The following is a 19,113-nucleotide window of genomic DNA, read 5'->3' as shown; positions in this document are numbered from 1 at the left end:
CCGAAGAATGTTTATGTTTTCAGTCTTTTCCAGTACTAAAAAATTTATTTAACAGTTTTTCTCTCTACTTGAATACGAGCCCGCTGATACATTACGAAAAACGAAAGCTCGTAAGCATGAACTCCCCTACGCTTGAAAGATCAAAGTCACGCCTCCAGAAACCAGCTGATTACAGAATAAACATCGCGAAGAAAAATGATAAGAAATTTAGCTTATTCGGCGACGAGATAAATAAATTTGTTAACTGCCCTTTGCTAAGAAAAACTTTCCAACTACTGTTATGCCTGAACTCGTTAAGAAGCTTTTATGTAACAATAAAATAAAAAGAAGAAGAGATGATTAATTATTGCACCAAGATGTATCCCATAGCTCTGATTTGAGCGCCACCATTTCCGCATGTATTGTTGTCTTCATGTAACCCTCCCGTACCAAATCCGATTCTGCTATCACAAGTGTAGCAGTCGTTCTCATTGTTACCAAGAATACCAATTCTAGCTTTGCCCAAATCAGAACGACCGCTGACCGCATTGAATCCTTCTCTGTTACAATTAGGTAGTAACGAAGCCTGTGCACCGATAAGCGATAACCATGCGCTACGGCCCAATGATGTGGGGCGATGAGTTCCGTCAGCAATCAGTGAATACAATGAACTGGCCTGCTCGGTTAGCACTATGAATTTTTTCTGCTGATCGATCTTCATTCCGAGACAAATCTTGTTGAAGGGCGTGTTCCAATAGGTTCGTAACTTGGTCTCTTGCGAGTCGAACCCAGTCTCTCCTCCGGCAAGGTTGTACTCATTTGCGAGGTTCCAGTATAAAGAGTTAAAGTGAAAAGTTTGCTTAAAAAGAAACAAAATGAAGAAAAGCATAAAAAAAATACAACAATGGAAAAAAAGCAGACGAAAACAAGCAAACAAACAAACAAAAAAGCCAAAAACCAAAAAAAGGGAGAAAAAGAGGTGTTTTAGTTAACGATCGAAGGGGCAAAGTATATGCTTGATTTGCCGGCTTGTTACGAAAAGAAAAATGGGCAAAATTCGCTATAAATCGAAAGGAAGCAAAGTTCAACTTCAACCTCTATATTATTAGCTAATACAGTGTACTTGCGATAACCAAGCTCAAAATTTACTCTCTTGTTGTCTAACTTACCATTGAGGTCTCTGTAATTCACCAGTTCTTTTGTGGGAAATTATACCCCGGCGAGTGGTAATAAAATGAATAACATCTTTCTTTGTGCAGCTTACCTTATTACCATCCATTTTTATAACTGTTGTCCAGCCACCACCGCCACACCCAAAATCCCCCATGTGACAATACACAGGGGTCAGTTGTCCTCCAACGAAGAGTGAATATCGTTGACTGGAAGCATTTGACCTTTGAAAAAGAAGAACTCAATCAAAGAATCAAATCAGGGCAGAACATGAGTATGCTAATCCAGTAACGATCTATGATTTAGTTCTGTTGCTTCCCAGACCACCGGTTTTTTAAATCGCAATTTGTTTTTGTTTTAGTTATGCATTTCAGTGTGGAAAAAAAAATCCGTTCTATGTCTTTTACATGAAAACTCATTACCAAACTCATCCAGATCATCATGTTCTTCAATGAAAGTTTTCAAAAATGCATCAAATCATAAAATGGTAAAAGGATGCAACTTAATAACTTACCGAGAAAGGTACACGTCGTTGCATGAGCGTAATGCTGAAAGCAATAAAAATAGTTTTTCAGTCATTAGGTTTAAACAAAAAATTAAAACATCCAAATATTCAATAGATTTGTGCCGGGGTGATATTTTGAGTTGCATAAATCCTTATTCCTTCAGCTTCAATTCGTTCTGCAACATTGCTAAGGATTGCGTAAACAGAGTGAGTGCATGAGTAAGAGGCAGCGCAACCCGTTGCTAAGCTTTGCGTTTGTACGGGTAAAAATGGCGGACAGTCGTTGATGTCTGTTCGGAGAAAGATTTTTGGAAATGGTGAGATAAGAGCAGCTGGTTCATCGATAATGTAGTTAAGTAATAGACATCGTTTCAGATAGAGATGAAAAGGAAATCAGTTCACGCAATTTTAAACATCAGCTCTTTTAGCAAATATAAATTACATTGCTTTTTACAATATCCTTGCTTGAGAAAAGTGCTATCTCGTGGTCTCAGTACAGATAATATATATATATATATATATATATATATATATATATATATATCTATATATATATATATCTATATATATATATATATATATATTAGCTGTTTGCCAGTGAAACGAATTATGATTGTTTTTTTACCAATCAGACTGCGCTTGTATCTCAGTTACCGTATGATGCAATCCATGCAAGAGCTAACTAGAGGTGGTAGAGGAAGTAGTCACTCACCAGTTTGACAGCGAACTCCATTGTATCCAGGCTGACAGTTACAAACATATCCATTAACCCGATCAACGCACGTCCCTCCGTTTAGACAGGGATTACTGGAACATTCGTTGATATCTGCAATAAAAGATAGCAGACTCTGGGATGGCCTTGACCGAGCTTTTGGTTGATACGTATATATAATACAATGATTTAATTGTAAGTTTAACGTGACTGCTTCATTTTATGTAAAAGGGAAAACTTGTCACTGACTTACCTGTTTCACAGTTTTTTCCTTGGTAACCGGGTGTACAGCCACAGTGATATTGATTTTCCTCATAATTTGGAACGCAAGTTCCTTCGTTTTGACACGGAGAGCTTGAACATGGTGTCTGTTAATAGAGTTTGGTTTTCTTCATTTGTTAATCATACACCAAAGATGATAAAAGATATGAGAAGAGTTGAAAATGCAGGTCAATCTTCAACATGCAGGAGACTCTAACTACAAGTTTGAGTAGTTTGGATATGCAAAACAATACTTTAAGACTAGTTAACCGAGAAATGAGTATTTTGTGTTTGTTTTGTTTTTTCTCTTTTCTTGTTATAAATCTTCCTTTTTCTCAAAAATAAATGAAGTGTAGGTAAATCCGGTCGTGCATCGCGGTAAAAACCAAGATAAACTTATTCTTTTTCTAAATATCAATCAGGTTTATAACATAGCTGGTAAATTTGTCAAATCAAATTCAATTGCGCGAGCGTGCTTCATATTCCTATTGTGCACGCTCATGACGTCAGCAAACAAATCCCTCGAGAAAAAAAATTTTCCATCGGGTTGAAAATGTTATCAAATAATTGGTTCATACGTCAACTGTGCGTTCATCGAGATATGAAGCACGCAGGAAGTTTGGAGAGCACGAAAGATGCGTAAGGGTTGCTCGAGGCGTAGCCGAGAGTAACTCTAGCTTCTTGAGTGCTCTCCAAACTTCCTGCGTGCTTTATATCTCGATGAATGCACAGCCGACGTATGAACCAATTGTTAATTGAAATTTTATTTCAGTGTCGAAGGATTGTTGAGGTCGCGGCCGGGATGAAACTGAATTTATCCAAATTAGATCAGGTCAAAATGAAGTATAATTCATTTGGCTTAGGTGTTACATTCGCTACAATGGATTTTGCGGATTTCATTTTTTTTACGGCAATTGCAAACTTAGTGATTGAAAGTTGAAGAAAATTCCAAAACAAGAGGGAAAGTAAACAGAAAAAAATCTGTTTGAACACCGAATGCAAAGAAACTGCAAAGGGGACAAAGCAGATTAAAATTTTTTTTTTTTTAAGTGAAAGTACGCAGGTGTCTCATTCAAGTGAAAAGATATTTGTCTCGTCGAGCGAAATGTGACCCTGAAGATTGTTCACCCTTATGGGGTAACACTAATTTTCTTCCCTTTTTTTTGGCAGACCGTCCATACAAAGCCTTCATTATCTTAGTTCGATGGGGCATCATGTGCTTGACATCAATTTTTATTGTCGTAACGTTTGTCTCAGGCTCACGCAGCATGACAGCAATGCTAGAGGACGAGACTATTTAAACTGAGGAACGCACGCTACCACGCATTTTAACAGCATCATTAGTCGAGATATTAAGTGATTACAGATTGGCGTGTTTTAGGGGATTATGAAACTGAATATATTCAGCTCTTTCTGTTGCCTTTTAATGGAAGTCTCTACTAAGTTGATTTTGTTCCTTTCTAGTCTTTTCATGCTTTACTAGGCTACAATGTATCCTAATTAAGATTCAAAACAATGTAACTAAAACCAAAACAATTCTAACGGCAAGAAGATGAAATTTAACCGTCACACCCCGTAATTATTATTTTTTTTTTTGTAAAGTATTGGTCTCTCTTAATTTATTTTTTTTTTTAATGAAAAATTCGTTCTAACCCAAAATAAAATGTGAATGATCACGAGGAATGACATTCACTTCTCATATAAGGTGAAGTTTGGCAAGACGCCGTTAAAATCCATCTGTACACAGAGAAAGGGTAAACACTTCTTTTATTATGTTTGGGCGCTAGAAAATTAATCATTGTTGTGTTTTAGAGAAAAAATGTCCTTCCAGAAAATAGGTTTACATCACTCATCGGAAAAATGAAGTCATAATTTAACGGATTTCATTTAGTAGAGTGCCTAACATTGCTTCTCAAGAAGAACTTTAAATACCTTGATGCTATAATGATGATATTCCTGTGATCTGGTCAGCTGGCCCGGACTTGCAGAGTATCTATCTTCGTTTAACAACTCACATCGAAATTTTCCTTCCGGACGAGGAGAAGAAGCGACGTTAAAAGAGGAGCATGGTGGATTATTAACACAGCTCAGAGCACACTCCCTGTAGTTGCTGACAACAATCGATGAACCAACTGACCCTTGAAGACGATGGAATCTTTCAACTGCAAAATGTCCGTACGAAACTCGATTTTTCTCTACATGAAGGTTCCTTCTTAACCCGCCGCTGCCGTCGAGATGTAAATGGCTAGTGACTGTTGCAAAGGTCTGAGCAAACCCCAGAAAGATGGTGAAACTTACAGCAAGAGACAACATTTCAGGAGACTTCTGGTTTCCACACTTAAGCTACCGGAAGAGGAAATGAAAGGGTAGTCCAAATGCTATTCTCTTATTTGATTCTTAATTGACGAATGGAACATCTGCTTTCAAAATTAATACTTCCCGTTTTTGAACTGAATTAGCAATCTCGAAAAGTCTTTGAATGGAGACCCCGAAGGTTTCTTTAATAATTAAGTATAATTATTTTGAATATGTTCTCTTTTACGACTCGCAAGGCACTACGTGTCCTGCCATTAAGAAGAACACGAGCAGGAACCTTTTTTTGCGCCGATTCTTATGCAAACAACAGCTTTTAAGTAATAATTTTTTGGAAAGCTACGGGGTTGTGGATGGTATAAATGAGCTTGTCATCTTCTGCTTGTTTAACAGTTCCAAAAATTTAATTGAGGTTATTCGACGTACAATGAGAATTCCATTGATGACAACTACTCCGAAGTCTGCGCTATTTTTTCCCCTGATTTTAGTAAGTTCCGTGTAAATTTCCCTTCGCTCCTCAAATGAACATAAGGTATGAGCTGTATGCTTTGCAGAGGGTGACAATCCTTATCTCTAGGCATAATCATTCTTGGCCTTTCTGGTGCGAACGTTATTATGACATATCTGTTTTTAGAGAAAGATGTTTTCATCTTGTCACGAGCGTGGGACAAAGAAAACATATCTTTCTATTTCTTTACCGAGCTCAAAACCTCTCATAACTCTTATTCTATTCACATATCTGTTTTTGTGTGGAAATTTGAATCTTAGAATAGCATCATTATAAGACAAGTATCGAAAAATAAAATACCAAAATGACAAAGAACCCCTTATCAATTTACAGAAAGAGAAGAGGGGCGTGGATGTGTAGGCAAGGAAAATCCAAATTAATAATGGATAAACTTCTATAACGAAGCCGAAATAATTCTAGGCTTAAAATTGCAAGAATCTAATATATTAAAGAATCTGTTATTTCTTAAATGAGCCATTACGATACCGCACCACAACGGTTTTGTTTTGATTAAAGAGCGGATCTTCCTTCCTTAGCAATTTCTCGTTGACCATAAACGAAGATGAGGTCATTCACTTGTAAACAGTAATGACTTTGGGGACTTTAATTAGTTCGGAATCTTGCTCGTAATAAAACGGCTTGATTGATGTTATGAAATTGGTTGTTGTTCATCGTGGTAGCTGGATGATAACTTAAATTTGTTCTGTTGTCTCACGACAAAGTCACTAGATGTAGATCGCGACGTTTCGACTGCTTACTGCAAGTCTTCTTCAGGCGATGGGGTCGACTGGTTCCGGCACAGCCTTATGTATCATGGTGGTCTGCTGCGATTGGTGCATTTCGATCCGGGTATTGTTTCCGTGTACCATGGTTTCCTCAGGCGTTCTCTGATTTGCTGTGCGTCGCCGGCTTTGATGTTTTCTAATTATCGGCATCCACGCTTCCGGTATTTCGGCTCCGTTGTCCCTGTTTATGTTGTTTGGGTTAAGTTTTATGTGAACTGCCTCTTTCGCTTTCCTTGTGTACCAGCGAAAACTGAGGAACTAGTAGGTGAAATTGAATCGAAGGGGGGTATCTTTGTGCCACACAAAGTATTGAGAAAGGTAAAACCACTGATAGAAAACTTCACAATCTACGAGCGTGAGGAAGGAGAAGAAGGCAATGAAAGCAATCCTGTGAGTGTTTTGAACGAGAGCGTCCAAAAGTCGAAGAAAACTATATCATTTGATGAACTTGGTGTGAACAGCAAAACAGGTTTATTTTCGTGTTCTGTGACGATAGCGAACCAGTTGGTTGCCGTTGGGGAAGGGGTAGGGAAAAAACAGGCGAAACGTACAGCAGCCGAGAATGCTTTGTCGATGCTCCGACCTCGCCAACCTGTTATTCGTTTGGGATCACTATCTCGGCAACATGAATCTGCCCCATGTGTGTCGAAAACCAAACTAGTCTCGAAAGCTTATGAAAAGGCAGCGAGCATTTCCGAAGATAACATCGGCAATAAAATGCTTCGGAAAATGGAACGGACCGGGAGTGGGGGGATTGGTAAGGAGGGCCAAGGTCGAGCAGAGCCAGTCATTGCTCTCGGTACTGATGGTAAGTTTGGTCTGGGGTGCAATCCAACACATGGATCGCAAGTGAAAAAACAGACGATTAGAGATGTACTTATGTCATTTATTAGTGGAACAGACAGAGAAATTAAATTTTCTAGCGAACTCTCGAAAGAAGACCGAGCTGTTATACATAAAATTTCACAACAATATGGGTTGAAACACAAGTCATATGGGAAAGGTGATGATAGATATTTGGTGGTTGGAAAGGATTGAAGAGGAAAGCTTGTGTGTAGTTGGGTTTAATTTGTGCCATGATTTATATACAGCCCCATACTTCACTATGCTCACAGTTCTTGGATACAGAAAACAATGGCAGGATTATAGATTGTCTTTGGGTCTACAGGTTTGTTTTGCAACAGCTGTGTGGAAATGTTACCAATTTCACTTCATGTACAAAAATCATGTGACAGCTACAGTGAAATGAATTACTTGGAAGTGAACCCAACAACATTAGATAGAATTGATACTGAACTTGGTGTTTATGCTAATTTTATGGGTGAATAATTGTAGCAATGAATTACTTACTATGAAACTCAGATAATGGCAAACACCACAGACATTTATGGTACTTCGATTTTCTTCTCCACACAATATCACCCTGAATCAAACATTTAAGTTACAAGAATAAAGGAAATGATCACCAACTAAAGAAGTTCTGGAATGATAAACAAAGTCTCCTTTTTAGCACCTTAGGAGGTATGGAGAACAGTATGGAGAATATACATACTGATGTTAGGGTGGAAAGGGTAAAGAAAATATATAATCAAGCACAGGAAAACTAAATCCCATCAGCAACTTTAATTAGTTTGTGGCTTTTGGGTTTAGTCAGTATCCAGATCTTAATTATTATTTTTCAGTACCTAATTGATTTGTTCACAGTAAATGAATGAGTCACAAGATCCATTGAGAAAATACAGTAAAATCCCCACCCACCCCTTCCACCAAAAAACAAAACCACCTAGTAGTCCACTCTAGGCAGACTTTCCTGGATCCATTTGTGTGCAGCATGCTGTTGGCCGTTTGTCTGCTAACAGGTTTTCTTAAATTGTCAGTAAAAATTCTTCAATAATACTACAGTACCAATGATGTTTCACAGTTTTTCACCAAAGTGGGGGTGAAAAGAAGTGAGGTATCCTCTGAGGTAAGGATAGACAAATGGGAAGCTACTTTGTTTCTTATCACCTATTCCTGAGTGAATAACTAGTCACCTTTGAATCAGCCAATGAACAGACACAAAAATTATTCTTTGGGAGTATACAATAAACTTGTCATTAGTGTTATAGAGGTGCTTTATTGTTAGATTGGCTAGAAATTGTGGGAGTATAATGACAGACGTTTGTTTACCTGTACTTATGATTATATCATGAGGTGTAAAACCTTAGGTTGATATGTCATAGATACAACTGAGAAAATTATGTTAATATCACAATAATGTATACCTTTTGCTTAAGAGAAGTAAATATTAATTTAAACTCTTTTGATCAGACAATAAATGGATAATAATGGATATCAGTGATAAATTTAATACTTAATAACATTATTTATAATTACGCGCTTCTGACTGGCTGAAAACGAGGGCATTCCCGTGTAACACGATTGCAAAGTTGTAACACAAGTGCAAATTACAAATAGCTCATGCATGCTTTCAAAATTTTGTCTCTCTTGACTCCCTATGATGTTCATAAAAGGTTTGTATAGGTAATAACGTGATTTCTCTGGCAATTTGGTGTCAATAAGCACGACTAGATTTTTCAAATTGCACTTGACGCTCGGGTTCATGCAGTTTTGTTGCAGATCGTTTGCAGGTCGTGAACAATGCACTCCTTCTCTTCCCTAGCACACTATAAGAAATCCCTGACATCTCGCTGGTAATCAATTGATACTCCAGGATGGAAAAGGGTATTCTGAGAGTAAACTGTCCTATCATGAACAAAATGCATTAACCTCGGCCAGGGCTATAATCGAATGAAAAATTGCCTGTTTTAAGTAAAAGTTTCACGAGTAAAAGCAGAATTAAAGGAACTGTTATGATAGCTAGAAGATTTAAACTATGCGACAGTTTGCCCGACCAAATTATGATCGATAAATTACGCCTTTGTCATGCAATGATGAGATTCTCAACGTACGCTGCAAATTTACCCCATTATTAGATACGTATAAACGAGTTTTAATCGCATAAGAAATTATTCGCTTAAACGTTCAATTAAATTTTACTCAAAATCCTTGAAGATAGAAAAGAGAATGTCGTAAAACCTCACGAATATCTTGAAACTTTTCCTGATCCTTGGTTGTGGTGAAGACTAAAAAAATCCCTGAAAAGATCTGTCGACGGGTACGCCCTTCAGAATATCAAGTTTTTAGTTTGTGTCGTTCAAGTTTTGTTTGTATTTGTATTTTATTCTGCGTGGAAGTTCATTTCTATCGGAAAAGTGATATCTTAGGGAGGGCTCGGGGGCGATTTCTACGCTGTTGAGTGTGTTTCACTACTCTCCTATCTTTCACCAATTTGGTGGGAATTTAATTAAATTTTTTATATTAATCAGAGTCTACTGAAAAGAAAGAACTAGAGGTAGTCGCGGATGCTGTTCTTCCTTACTTCTGAAAATTCTGTTTCGACAGAGACTCATAAGATGCTGCTTCGTAGTTGATCCCTCAAAATCTGCATGCCACCCGGCATACGACCGCCATTTCTATTGTCTGTAAAACTTGATCCCTTCCTTTATTATTCAGTTTTTGACAAATACGTGAGGTGGATATGAACCATCATTTGTGTTGGGATAATGGTACCGTTGTGTTTTATCGAAACATTCGTAACAAGCCGTGTTTCCTCCAGACCAGTATTCAATGGCAACACAAGCAGAACATAGTTGTTTGCATTCCTGTTCTGTCAATCCTCGTTGAATCTCATTTCGACTCCCACAAATGTAAGGCGTATACTCCGTCCATTGGTCTATGAAAACAAAAACATGAAAAAATAAAACAAAATATTATGAAAAGCAAGGTGCAGTAACTCAACACATCTGCTCGCTGGTTCTGCTATCATTGCCAACTAAATTATGAGCTCCAGATTACTATCGCGTGATCGGTGATGAGAGCGAATCCCTCATCAAATATTACGCATAGAACCGAATGGAGAGCGAATAGTCCAATCGTCTTGTTATAAATCTCAATGATGATATAAAACGTCACGCCACGTGTTACATACATTACTCACGCATAACAGAATAGATAGGGAGTAGCATAGCCATTCAGGTTGAAGCATTTGTGAGAGAATGCAAATGGATTTATATACTAAGTTTTTGTTTGCCACATTTACACCAACATGTCACCCATAAGAGACCCTATTGCATGTGTTGAGTTTGTTTCTTGCGAGAGGCAGACTTGCTTGCTTCCCTTAATTGGATCGAAAAACACAGTCCAAGCTTCGTATTACACAGAATACGAATCACATTTATTTCTGACCTAAGCAACAAAATCCACCCTTTTCTTCGTTCAGATTTAATCTATTCATAACAAATGCAGCTGTTTTCATTAATGCCATGGAATTTAGAAAAATCTTTCCGATAAGTGATGCTTCAATGTTGGGAAAACCATTCTCTTCCGTGAAACAATAAATTATAACTAGAAAACATAAGTTCGCCATTTGGATCAGAATTGATTAATTCGTCCGCTGAAAAATGCGCAGTTTTTGTTGTTGTTTTCAATAAAACTAAGTGGTTGAGAAAACTCACTCGTATGACTGCAGCGAACTCCATAGTATCCAGGCTGACAATTGCAAACATATCCATTCACCTGATCAACACACGTCCCCCCATTTTGGCAAGGATTACTGGAACATTCGTTGATGTCTGTAAGGAGACAGATTTGATAAAAATAGATGGTGACCGCGGAGCAGCCATGTCAAATATCAATTATACAAATGTCAATTTTAATACAAGTAGAGAGGGCACTATGTAAGTACTCACTCGTTTGACAGCGAGCTCCTTCGTATCCTGGGTGACATTTACAGACATATCCATTTACTTGATCAACGCACGTCCCCCCGTTTAAACAGGGATCGCTAGAACATTCGTTAACGTCTGCGTGGAGAAATTAAAGATGAAGAAAAAATTGCGAGAATATGACCGCTGGCTTGTGTGTGCGTGCCAACAACACGAAAAAACCCACAAAGTTTAACGTGATTGCTCCATTTTATGTAAAAGGCAAAACTTGTGACTGACTCACCTGTTTCACAGTTTTTTCCTTGGTAACCGGGTGTACAGCCACAGTGATATTGATTTTCCTCATAATTTGGAGCGCAGGTTCCTTCGTTTTGACACGGAAAGCTTGAACATGGTGTCTGTTAATAGAGTTTGGTTTTCTTCATATGTTAATCATACACAAAAGAAAATACAAGATATGAGATGAGTTGCAAAACAATACTTTGAGACAAGATATCTGAGAAATGAGTATTTTGTTTTGTTTTGTTTTGTTTTTTATTTCTATAAATCTTTCTTTTTCCCACAAATGAAGTGTAGGTAAATCCGGTCGTGTATCTCCGTAATGCTTTGCCACCTAGCGTGTTTCGAGCTTCATGCTTAGAAAAGGTTTTTTGATTATTAATGCATGACTCAACATTATTTTATTGAACGTTTGCAAGTTGTTGCACTGCTTAATGTTTAATGAACCTAGCTTAATTTGTCTAAGGCACGTACGCAAAGCGTAAGAACCTCTCCATTATCGAGGGTTTGAGAAATGTTTTCAATTCATGGCTCCTACACCGACCAAGTTGAACATGTGGATGATGATGTGATAACACGCCTGAGGAAATTATAATTACCGAGGAAACCAAGACTCAGAAATTAAAAAGATTTCTAACGGCAACAAAATGAAACTTAAACGTCACACCCCGTTGTTGGTATTTTTTGTAAAGTGTTGGTCTTTCTGTTCTAAACCAAAGTAAAATGTAAATGATCACGAGGAATGACATTCACTTCTCATATATGGTGAAGTTAAGCGAGTTTAATCCTCTACCAAAAAGGGTGTGTCCTTGACGCCGTTAAAACCAATTTATACACAGGAAAAAGGCAAAACACTTCTTTCATTATGTTTGGGCGCTAAAAATTATTCATCGTCATGTTGTAGGGCAAAAATTTCCTTCCGGAATATAGTTTTGCATCACTCATATTGAAACAATGAAGCCATATTTTAACGGCTTCCATTTAGTAGATCGCTTAACACTGTTTCTCAGGGAGCGTTCTAAATACCTTGATGCTATAATAATGATATTCTTGTGATCTGGTCAGCTTTCCCGGACTTGCAGAGTATTTATCTTCGTTTAACAACTCACATCGAAATTTTCCTTCCGGACGAGGAGAAGAAGCGACATTAAACGAGGTGCATGGTGGATTATTAACACAGCTCAGAGCACACTCCCTGTAGTTGCTCACATCAATCGATGAACCAACTGACCCTTGAAGACGATGGAATCTTTCAACTGCAAAATGTCCGTACGAAACTTGATTTTTCTTTACATGAATGTTCCTTCTTAACCCACTTCTGCCGTCGAGATGTAAATGGCTAGTGACTGTTGCAAAGGTTTGAGCAAACTCCAGAAAGATGGTGAAACTTACAGCAAAAGCCAACATTTCAGGAGAGTTCTGGTTTCCAACCTAAAGTTACCGCAGGTGGAAATGAAAAGGGTAGTCCAAATACTATTCTCATATTTGAAATCTTGACTCTCAATCAACGAATGGAACATCTGCTTTTAAAATTAATACTTCTATTTTTACACTTAATTATCTCAAAAATCTCGATAAGTCCGTAAAGGTTTCTGAAGGTTTCTTTAGTAATTATAAGTATAATTATCTTGGATATGTTCTCTATTTTGCGGTCCTGCCATTAAGAACACAAACAAAAACCTTTTATTTGTACCGATTCTTATGCCAACAACAACTTTTACATAATCATTTTTTTAAACGTCCTGGGGTTATCAAAGGTATAAATGAGCTTGTCAGTGATGACATGTGAAGTTACGTGCAAGTTGTTTCAACTTTCTTTGTTTCATAGGACAAGTTGGTATCTGTGAGTGCTTCTCCGCCATAGGAACAAGCATGAACGTATGAGTTAGGTGTTGTTAGGAAAAATAAAAATGAAGTACATGAAAAAATATATAACGAATAAGCCGGATTCCTTTATCCTGTTATTCAGCTTATACACCCTAAATCACCAAAAGCCTTATCGCCAAACAAAACATGTGGATGAAAAATTTGCATAAGAATCAGCACACACAAAATTCCCGCATGGAAGTTCGTGACTTTTCCCGTTTGAAAAGCAGATGTTTCTCTGTAAAACTTTCTAGAAACGCAAAGCCACTCTCCTAACAACACCTGGCTCATGCGTTCGTGCTTGTTCCTATGGCGGAGAAGCACTCACAGATACCAACTAGTCCTATGGAACAAAGAAAGTTGAAACATTTTCCTTTAAGACTTCATTACATGTAACTTCATATGTCATCACTGACAAGCTCATTCATACCTTCGATAACCCCAGGGCGTTCCAAAAAATGATTATATAAAAGCTGTTGTTTGCATAAGAATCGGTCCAAAAAAGGTTCGGTCCTGTTCGTGTTCTTCTTAATTCTAAAACTCAAATATTTGAGATCATTCGTCAACGAAGGAAAAAAAATCGAAGTCAGCGAAACATTCTTTTTCAAAAACGTAGATTTTGAGTACTTTTCATCGATGACTTTATCATTTATAGTAATAGTCTTCGATAATAGCCTTATTCAAGGTTGTCAAACAAACAAGCGAAAGATGTTAATCATCTGCTTCAGAATCAGCAGGCAAAAAAATCCTCTTTGGAGCTGCAAATGGCTCTGAACTCGAGATTGAAGTTACAGTGGATGTTCATGAAATACATTTAAAGCAATCTAGGTAGAGGCAAAATGAACAAGCTGATTGTAAATCATTGGGGTATTTGCACGATGGCATTATCTTACTACGATAGCCAGAATTCATCAAGTTTTTCTCTACTTGTGCAGTTAAAGGCTATTGTTATGTAGGCTTTTTTTTAGGGTTATTAAACTCAAATCTAAAAAGAAAAACAAGGCAAATTCAGGTAGCTCAAGGGTGAAAAAAGTCTATCGAAGTTCAACGGTTTTGCGATTTTGTAAATTATTGGGTGAAGATTTTCGTGCTGAATAAAATACATCTGAAGACGTCATTATATACATTTTTAATTTTTCCTTTTTATCTATATATCGTAATTGCAAGCTGCCTATGTTAAAATTAGTTCCATTTGAATACAGACAAGACTCATAACGTCGACAATATTACCAGTTCGCACGATTCCCAATTAATTTATTTGTGTTCTTTTACAATACTACTAACAGCCTCCAAATCTGGCAGAAAAATTAAAAGAGACGCACTAAAAGCAAAATAACCTTACTACAGTGCTAATAATAATATCACTGATAGTAGGCAGCTAGACCCTACGTTTACATTAAGTTTAGGCCTTCACTATATGTTACGAGTTGATCAAAAGTTAACAAAAAGGTTGAGTATTTAGGACAAACTATTGTGAAACAACACTGAACCTAGTGAGATGAGAACTTATAAATGTTTAAACTTTAAAACTATACAATGTGCCAAAATTTAAACTTCTACGTCTACAGAGAACAAGCTTTACTATGCACTCCTCTGTGATGGAGCAATGTTTGTGTTTGTCGTTCATAAATAGCTTTTGCCGCTGTGCACCTCAAACTTGCTGTGATGTCTATTCAAACGTGTCAGGCCGTTTCTTTTTTCGTTCGTAAAATGTTTAATTTCTGGAAAACATCACCCCATCCCTTGTCATGTTACTGTGATTCAACTTTTAACGAAAGCAACTCGTGACTGCTCAAGGCCGTTTATGTCAGATTCCTATCATTCAATTTTTGACGAACACATCAGGTGGATATAAAGCATCATTAGTATTGGTGTAAGGATGTCTCTATGTTTTATCAAAACATTGGTAACAAGACAAGTTTCCCCCAGACCAATATTCAATGGCAACGCAATAAGAACATCGTTGCTTGCATTCCTGCTCTGTAACTCCTTATGTGATCCCGTTGCGATTGTTAAGACCGCAAAATAATGTAAGAAGTATACTTGGTCCAAATTACTGATGGTTAAAAAGCAAAAAAAATCAAAAGGAGAAAAGATAGGAACATAAATGATTAAGTTCTAAAAGATTTATGCCAGGTCGTCTCGGTTACCTGCTGCACTTTGAAATTGCGTTTCAAAAGTAATCTCTACGATTTCATGAGCTCCTCCACACTAGGATCCGTCCAAGAGGGTGTGGGTTTAGCAGAGATGAAAATGCAAACTAATCACCTGCCAGCTCGAACCACGAGTAAACAGTGGTGGAGGAACGGGTCAGAATCACTTATAAACCTTTATTATGGCAGTAAAACGTAAGGATGCCTTCTTAAATAAGATATTGACAAGGCGCAATCGCGTAGCTTGTCATTACTATAGCCTAAAATAATTCATAAAATAAAGAAATTCTCAAATGATATCAGAAACCCAAAAAGTTATGGGTAAAAGTTTGGCCAGTTCATAGGTTCTGCGCAGTGAGAACTTTGAAACTCCGTGCAATGTTAAGTGTACTTGAGATGATTATTATTATTATTACTATTATTATTATTATTATTATTATTATTCATGGAGATTATGACTGTATCGGTTCTTCTCAAATGTAATTTGAAACATGTTTGATATCAACTCATTCACTCCTATTACATTTGCTCTCAATTTATGGTTACAACTGAGACTCCTCAGTTACGATTAAATAAGTAGAGGAACTCACAGACTATTTCACAATGAACTCCGTCATAATTGATCTGGTCTCACATACATTCATATCCATTCACTAGATCAAAACACGACATTCCGTTTAAACAGGGGTTACTGGAGCATTCATTGATGTCTACAAGAAAGAAAAATGTCTCGTGTCAATTTATTGCATGAGCTTACAGTTACATATGTATTCATTATCCTGATCAACAGACGCCTTCCGTTTACCCAGGGGTTACTTTCACATTCGTTGATGTGCGCGAGGAGGAAAAAAAAGGATACTTCTTTGATTTCAACAAATCCTGATGGATTGTGTCAGAATAAATTCAAAGAAAACCCTCTGGGTCTTTATTTAAAGATCAGTTGAAGTCAGCAAGCTGAGCAACATTATAGAGAAGTGACATACGCACCAGTCTGGCAGAGGTTTCCTCCGTATCCAGGCCGACAATTACAAAGCGGATGTCCAAGAGCCTCAGCAACACACGTCCCTCCATTTAAACAGGGATCACTGGCCATGGAACATACGCTGATATCTACGAAAAATGTTTTATATCAATTTCTTGTTCTTCCTAAATATTCAGAGCATTTTAATGGCGTTAAATGGACAAGCGTTTGCAGTTTTCAACACCGAATGACATTACTTAAAATTTGTACTTAACAAACATGGTTCAATTTATATTAAACGAATAACTCACCAGTTTCGCAATATTTTCCTGTGTAACCCGGTTTACAATCACAGCGGTAACTGTTTTCATCGTAACTTGGAACACAAGTTGCACTGTTTTGACACGGGAAACTAGAACATGGTGTCTGTAAATAACACGTCAGTTACCTTATTAACAATTACTGGATGGTCAATTTTTGTCGCTGGACTAGCCCTAGTGTTACTACAATATTTATATCCGTGTAAACAGTAATACCATTTTCATTTTATATTTTACTGTCATTATTATCATCGTTTTTTATCATTATCATTATCGTTATTATCATTATTTGATGTGTTGTATTTTGGTGATCTTATTTTTTAGTTTTTGCTGCAGGTCTAAGTACGTTTTTATGTACTTTTGGGTCAACCAATCTTTCGATTTGTTTGATTCTTAAATTTCGTGTAAAGTTCAATTTTTCCCTTTTCAAATTAACGTAAATTGATTTTTTGAGTGCTTGAGATTTTAATTGAAAGACTGTTGTGTGTCGGTTTTGCTTTGAAGTTTGAACGCACGTAATTTGTTCGACCCTTTCAAAACCTTGCAGGACTCGATCTGAGGTTATATATGAAATATTTGCAATACTATAATCAATTAAGTCTTTCTACCATCAATACACGCACTTTCGCCTTCTCTCATGATTTAACTATACAGCTGAGGAGGTTACATTTCATGTCAGATGAGCGAGTAAGTTGGGATGAAAAGGAGAAAAATCCCATAAAATGTTCTTTCAATAATTCTTTCCCTTTTAAATGCACTTTTTTAGTGTCACATTTATTACATGTTCAAAGAGAAAAGATAGATTTGGTTTCCTATATATGTTACTCATGCAAATATTATTCATATCTACTTTATCAGAATCATCATAAGAAGGAGCAAAACTTTTTATTTTTTCTACGGTCTTGAAGTCATTAAAAAAAAATAATATCCAGCTAATTAACGACTGGTTGCAGGTTGTTGAATTGTTCTGCGGAGTTACTGATGTAACCGATCTTTAATGACTGAGTCGAAATTATAAAAATTATGAGTATAAGAACCTCTGTTATCTTCATGAGAAATATCCAACAAACTTCTTCAGTTATGAGCGACAGATTATACACAGGCAGATTGAAATCTTGAAAAAATGCTGGATGAAGCTCTGAAACTTTACTTTAGGAATGTGATTGATAAACGGTAAAAGTTGAAACGATTCATATAAACTTTTTAATAAGATGGTATTGTTCTTGATGTACATCTTGCCACGCGTAATTAAGCTAATAACCTGTCTAGAGCCGAATTAAAAAGTACCTTTTTTTTAATTGCCACAATGAGGTAAAGCAAAGGTGATGTTTCCTATTAAACACATCTGCATATCATTTTTCTCTTCAAGTAAACATAACTGTAATAACAGTGGCCCAAAGTCATCCTTAGTGCATTAAAAAGATGTATCTGTTTTTTGCGTAGAACCTTCGTCATAAAGTTTGCGTTTTGGAAAGCTGTAGCACTTTAGAAACTTACTGATTAACAGAGCGACTCTTAGTTTTTTTTTTATCATCCTGATAACAGTCGGATGACATAACGAATTGTCTTGGACAACTATTTTCTGCACTCGTTTCTGTCAAATAGAGAGTGTGTTAAAATTATTTGGTCATTCAATAAATACCTTGATGCTGTAATGATGATATTCCTGTGAACTGACAAGTTTCCCTGGACTTGCAGAGTATTTATCTTCATTTAACAACTCACATCGAAGATTTCCTTCTGAATTTGGAGATGAGGCGACGTTTAACGAAGAACATGTCGGATTTTCCACACAACTGATAGCACACTCTCTGTAGTTGCTCACGACAATCGATAAACCAACTGATACCTGAAGACGATGGAACTTGTCAGCTGCAAAGTTGCCATACGATACCTTTTTTTCTTGGAAATAAACTCCTCGCTTTAAACCAGCTCTTCCATCCAGTTTAAATTCGCTTTGTTCAGCTTTCATATCAGAAAACAGAACCAAAAAGTAACAAATGATAAATTTAAACATTTGCGTTTCTATCCTACACCTGTCTTGCCTGTGTATCAATTAAGCGAAGACCTAACAACTGGTTCTATTTGCGTGCAGAATCTGATGCAAATGAGTATCACCTTCTGTGCGTGTTATTTCTTTATGAATAAAAAATAAATTTTTTTTTTCAACGATGTCTTGCTAGTGATGACTAATTGTGGAGTAATTTTTTAACATTTGAATTAAGACAAATATCATAAAGATAGAATAACTTAAAGAAGCTTAGCAGGGCGAAAAGAAGCCATTCTAAACTGTTCCTCTGGCTATATTTCAGTGCGTTCCCATTTATGACCAAGGTCTGATTAGATCGTTGGAGAGGGGCACTTGGGTACCCCTGACTTTGCTATGCGACATAATTACTCTTAAAATAATTCTTCGAAATAAATAATATGCGACTACTTTTGTTTCTGGTTTGCAAAGGTGCGCCACCCAAATCCGAAGAATGTTTATGTTGTCAGTCTTTTCCAGTACTAAAAAATTTATTTAACAGTTTTTCT

General features: G+C 36.8%; 2 protein-coding genes across 2 annotated transcripts; both read right to left on the bottom strand.

The window, feature by feature from the left end:
- Positions 1–343: 343 nt before the first annotated feature.
- Positions 344–12,709, bottom strand: LOC136282220 (fibropellin-1-like). Its single transcript, XM_066169542.1, has 11 exons — positions 12,305–12,709; positions 11,283–11,397; positions 11,024–11,137; positions 10,790–10,906; positions 9,803–10,008; positions 4,560–4,970; positions 2,620–2,734; positions 2,367–2,480; positions 1,664–1,697; positions 1,244–1,373; positions 344–838 (listed from the first exon to the last, which is right to left on the bottom strand). The coding sequence occupies exons 1-11, from the start codon at positions 12,683–12,685 to the stop codon at positions 344–346; spliced, it is 2,232 nt and encodes a 743-aa protein (XP_066025639.1). The 5' UTR covers positions 12,686–12,709.
- Positions 12,710–15,927: 3,218 nt separating this feature from the next.
- Positions 15,928–18,550, bottom strand: LOC136282219 (protein jagged-1-like). Its single transcript, XM_066169541.1, has 3 exons — positions 18,221–18,550; positions 16,570–16,684; positions 15,928–16,007 (listed from the first exon to the last, which is right to left on the bottom strand). Exons 1-3 carry the CDS (start codon positions 18,548–18,550, stop codon positions 15,928–15,930), a joined length of 525 nt encoding a protein of 174 aa, XP_066025638.1.
- Between the last annotated feature and the right edge of the window lie 563 nt (positions 18,551–19,113).

The sequence above is a fragment of the Pocillopora verrucosa genome, chromosome 7, assembly GCF_036669915.1.
Source record: "Pocillopora verrucosa isolate sample1 chromosome 7, ASM3666991v2, whole genome shotgun sequence".
NCBI classification, from domain to species: domain Eukaryota; kingdom Metazoa; phylum Cnidaria; class Anthozoa; order Scleractinia; family Pocilloporidae; genus Pocillopora; species Pocillopora verrucosa.
Note: the sequence above shows the minus strand (reverse complement) of the source record. Positions and strands in the feature narration are given on the sequence as shown.